At 40.5% G+C, this 4640-nt stretch overlaps 1 protein-coding gene across 1 annotated transcript in view; it reads right to left on the reverse strand.

Annotated features, from left to right (window-relative positions):
* Positions 1-807: 807 nt before the first annotated feature.
* LOC107656859 (calcium-activated potassium channel subunit beta-2-like) overlaps positions 808-4640 on the reverse strand; it is an 18798-nt gene continuing 14965 nt past the window's right edge. Inside the window, exons 4-5 of the mRNA XM_016444808.1 lie at positions 4158-4353; positions 808-1302 (exon numbers count right to left, since the gene is read on the reverse strand). Coding sequence (XP_016300294.1) covers positions 1018-1302; positions 4158-4353 — 481 coding nt within the window. The 3' untranslated portion in view covers positions 808-1017. The remainder of the gene's footprint in view (positions 1303-4157; positions 4354-4640) is intronic.

Here is a 4640-nt window from a genome sequence, read left to right on the forward strand (position 1 = left end):
CTCCTCATCCACTGCTACGCCCAGGGAGGGCTCCTGTTTCCCCGGGGGGTAGTAAGGCTCCAGCCGTAGAGGCGGGGGCTAGGGCCGCGGCCTCGGAGGCTGCTTTGCCATGGCCTCCTAAACTACCTGCTCCGCCCTGGCCTCCCAAGTCCCCTCCTCCGCCCTGGCCTCCCGAGTCCCCTGCTCCTCCTTTGGCCTCCCGATGCTCCTGATCCGCCATGGCCTCCCGAGTGAGCGCCCACCCCCCCTCCCCATGGGATGTTATATGACAGGAGGGCACGCCTTCCGGAGGGGGGCGTTATGTCCGACTTTGTTCCGTGTTTTGTTTGTGTCTTGCTCCCCATGTGCCTTCCTATGCCCATATTTGGTTAGTTTCATGTTCCTGTCTTGATTAGGTTGATTTGATTCCAGGTGTTCCCCGTTTTATTTCCATTGATCCCAGGTGTGTCTTGTCATCCTGTTCTGTGTATTTAAAGTGTTCCCAGTCCCAAGTTCTATCCGCTGTTGAACGTCAAACCCTGTGTTTCCGTCTGCCCCGAGTATTCCCTTGGATGTTTGAATTAAAAGACTTTTGTGGGTTTAATACCTTGTCTCCTCGCTCCTCTCTAGTGAAGTGTGACACTTTCTTTTTGATTCATTATTATTTGTAATTTATCTCATTTAAATTCTCGATTATTTAAATCATTTTTCCATTTTTATTATATAAAAAATAAATAAATAATTTTATGATAATATTCCCAAGGCTTTTAACAGATACGTATAGAAATAGTATCAAAAGGTTGGATGTTTTAATGTTTATTATATATTATAATGCCCTTCTTCGAACAGAACTAACTCCATCTGGAATAGAGCAGCACTTATGAGATATGAGTTGTGCTTACAATATAGCTTAGTCATGGAAGAATAACATATCAATTTCCAGTCAATCCTTGAACAACAGGAAGCCGGAGACCATTTGAAGGAGAAATGAAAGCTCCTCCGTTCACTTCACTAAGTCTGTCAATCACTGAGCCTCTTTCACTTTGGAGTTTTGCCAATTTGTTCACACAGTATGGAAAGGTATTGAGTGAGCTTGACCATGAGTATGATGAGGGTTCCTCCAGATAACATGCAGGAGGGCCAGAAGAGAGAGTGGAAGACTGTGCTGCTGCCATACAGACGGTTCAGAAGGATGCTGCCCTGATGCTCGCTGGAGTCGTGGTAACATGTCACCTGCTGGTGTATCCTCAAATGCTCTGAAATATTCTGGATCATAACATGCAGGGCGGTGTGGTCCTTCTGGCATTTGGGCACATAAAAACACTGGGAAAACAAATGCATGAGTTATTTATTTAATATTATGTATTCATTTTGTATTTAAAGAGAATAATTTATTAGTTACAGAAATCTGCTACTTTTGGATATATTTTAATATCTACACTACCATTCAAAAATGGTATGTGTACTGCCACAGGCGCATATGACACAGTTTTACTCAGCTGTCATTGAGTCGGTTCTGTGCTCCTCTATAACTGTCTGGTTTGTGTCAGCCAGCAAATCAGATATAAGAAGACTGCAGCGGACTGTTAGGACAGCAGAAAGGATCATTGGTGTGCACCTGCCAAATCTTCAGGACTTGTACAACTCCAGAGTGAAGAAACGGGCAGGTAACATCATCAAAGATCCCTCTCACCCCGGACACAACCTGTTTGCACTTCTCCCCTCAGGCAGACGCTACAGATCTCTGTGCACTAGAACATCTAGGCATAAAAACAGTTTTTCCCCCATGCCATTTCCAGCTTAAACAGCTAACACAGGAATTATTACCTGTGTTCTGTAATGCATGCCTGTAATTCATTCTCCATCTCTAATTATTGCCTCTCTCTCAAGTACTATGTAAATACATATGCATATTTTTATACAGCTGTATATATAGAGTAAATAATGCACAAATCTGTACATACTGTAAATCTTCTGTTCCAGATTCATACACATTATTATTTATTGTTAAGTCTTATTTAAATGTTTCTGTTCTCATGTCGGACATGTATGCATGTATGTACCAAGAGCTTCTTAAAAACCACAACAAATTCCTTGTGTGTTTGCACACACTTGGCGAATAAAGCTGATTCTGATTCTGAAGTCTGTTTTTTTTTTTTAAAGAAAGTAATACATTTATTCAGCAAGGACACATTAAGCTGATCAAAAGTGACAAGACATTTATAGTGATACAAAAGATTTCGATTCCAAAATAACATTTTGTTCTTTTTAACATCTCTATTCATCAGAGAAAACTGGAAAACGGTATCACAGTTTCCACAAAAATATTAAGCAAAACAACAGCAAATATTAGATATACAGCAGTATATTAGAATAATTTCTGAAGGATCATGTGACACTGAAGTAATGGATGCTGAAAATTCAGATTTGACATCACATTAATTAAATTTAACAATATAATAAAATAGAAAATAGTTGTTTTAAACTGTAATATATATTACATTTTATTTTTTATTAAATAAATGCACTCTATGATTGTCAGACTCTGGTCTGTGTTTTCTGTGTTTTGCTCCTCATGTGCCTTCCTTGTCCTTATTTGGTCCTTCCTGTTCCTGTCCTCATTGTGTGTATTCCTCTCCAGCTGTGTTTTGATTAATTAGTTCATTTGCTCCCAGGTGTGTCCCATTGGTGTCTGTGTATTTAAAGTGTTCTCAGTTCCTAGCTCTCTGTCTGCTGTTAAGTGTCATTTTGGTTTGCCTGATGTCTCCTGTCCTGTGATCCCCACCATGCCTTCATTAAAGGGGTCATATGATGCGATTTCAAGTTTTCCTTTCTCTTTTGAGTGTTACAAGCTGATTGTGCATAGATAAGATCCCTGAAGTTGCAAAGACTAAAGTCTCAAAACCAAAGAGATATTCTTTATCAAAGTTAAGACTCTGCCACGCCCCCCCTAAAATGGCTCGTTCTAACACGCCCCCACATATCTACCTCACTATGTGGAAATATTTGCATAATGTGCCCAAATGTGCACGCAAAGAAAGAAGGCGTGGTTTCAGTAAAAAGCATCATATGACCCCTTTAAAACCTTTTTGATTTACTTTATTCCTCATCTCCTCGCTCATTCCTGCGCTCCCAGTGTGTGAGTGTGACAGAACAGCAGACCGTAAACAGTGAGCGGCGCTCCTTCTCCCGTGTTTTGTTTTGGTTTAAATAGTCTTTTGTTTTCTTTGTTCTCCCTGTTTGTTCCCCGCGGTATGAGAACCATCCTGCTGTCAAGCGTGCCGGTGTTGTGCCGAATTCTGCAAGCCTGCCAGATTATGCACCCCCTCGTTGAAGTCGCTACCTGATTGCCTAATCCCAACCCCACCCCTAATCCTAACACCTCCCCCACACCTGCTCCTAAACCTACCAATACTAGGGGGTGCATAATCTGGCAAGGTGCAAATTTCGGCACTACACCGGCCGCGCAGTTGTCAAGCTTGCCGGCCGCGGCTCACTTAAGCCCGCCGGCCGCTTCGAATTCAAATTCGTGAATTCAGTGATAATAAGAGACCTCTTTTAGAAGCATTAAAAAAATCTTGCTAGGCCCAAGCTTTTGAACATTATAGTGTATATAGTGTGGGAGGTTCATTTTAAATTGAAGGTCGATTTAAATTTTAGTTCATACACGAGCATCCTTGTCAGAACAAAGAGAACACTTTTTCTGACAATTAATAATATCCTGTTTTTGTTTTGTTTCAAACTTCCACTTGATCATGACATTTTTATTTCTGCTTAAAGCTCAGGAGTTTTCAATATGTTTGTGATTTTATCCATTTTGCTAGCTTACACCATTTAGTAATGTCAATCACTCTACAACCCTGCCCTCCAAAGGCATGTCAGCCAATCCAACTTCTGCAAATCTTAAAATGCAAAATGACTGGCAGGGAGCATTTCTGAATGTCTAGTTTTTGGATTAGCTCGAATTAATTAGGAATTGGACAGCATACATTGGAAACTGTCTTCAGAGAATTTGATGTGAAATATTTGAGTTTATATTAACTCTAACTGTTTAAAATATTCTATTTGTCTCAATTTAATCTCATTGTTGTCTAGGAGAAACAACTGTGAATCACTATATATTTCCTATGGTAGGAGTTATTTCACTCTGATCTTTCTCAGTTTGCTGAACGTTTTACCTCAGAACTGACGTCCAGCATCTCCTCATTGTGAGAGAGCAGCCCAATGCGGCCGGTGGCATTCAAGCTGACGTAGACCTGCAGACAGGGGTACTTAGAGCTCCGCCAGCAGTCAGAGCCACAGTTGTATGAGCAATTGATATCCTTTGTTAGAGTGGAGTTTAGCACAGTGCAGGTGGTCTCGTCGGTCAATACACTAGAATACAACAGAAAGGTCATTTTTAAAAGAAAAAGAACTATTTAAAGTTACTCTTAAAAATAAGGTTTCTATAATTGGTTGAACATTTGTCTGTTAAGAGTGGAGTTTAGCACAGTGCAGGTGGTCTCATCTGTCAATACACTGCATTTTACAACAGAAAGAAAGCTTTTAAAATAAAAAGTCTATTTAAAGCTACACTCAAAAATAAGATTTCCATAATGGGTTGAACATTTATGTGTGTGTGTGTGTGTGTGTGTGTGTGTGTGTGTGTGTGTGTGTGTGTG

This window comes from Sinocyclocheilus anshuiensis, unplaced genomic scaffold (assembly GCF_001515605.1).
Source record: "Sinocyclocheilus anshuiensis isolate Anshui unplaced genomic scaffold, SAMN03320099.WGS_v1.1 scaffold3220, whole genome shotgun sequence".
NCBI lineage: Eukaryota > Metazoa > Chordata > Actinopteri > Cypriniformes > Cyprinidae > Sinocyclocheilus > Sinocyclocheilus anshuiensis.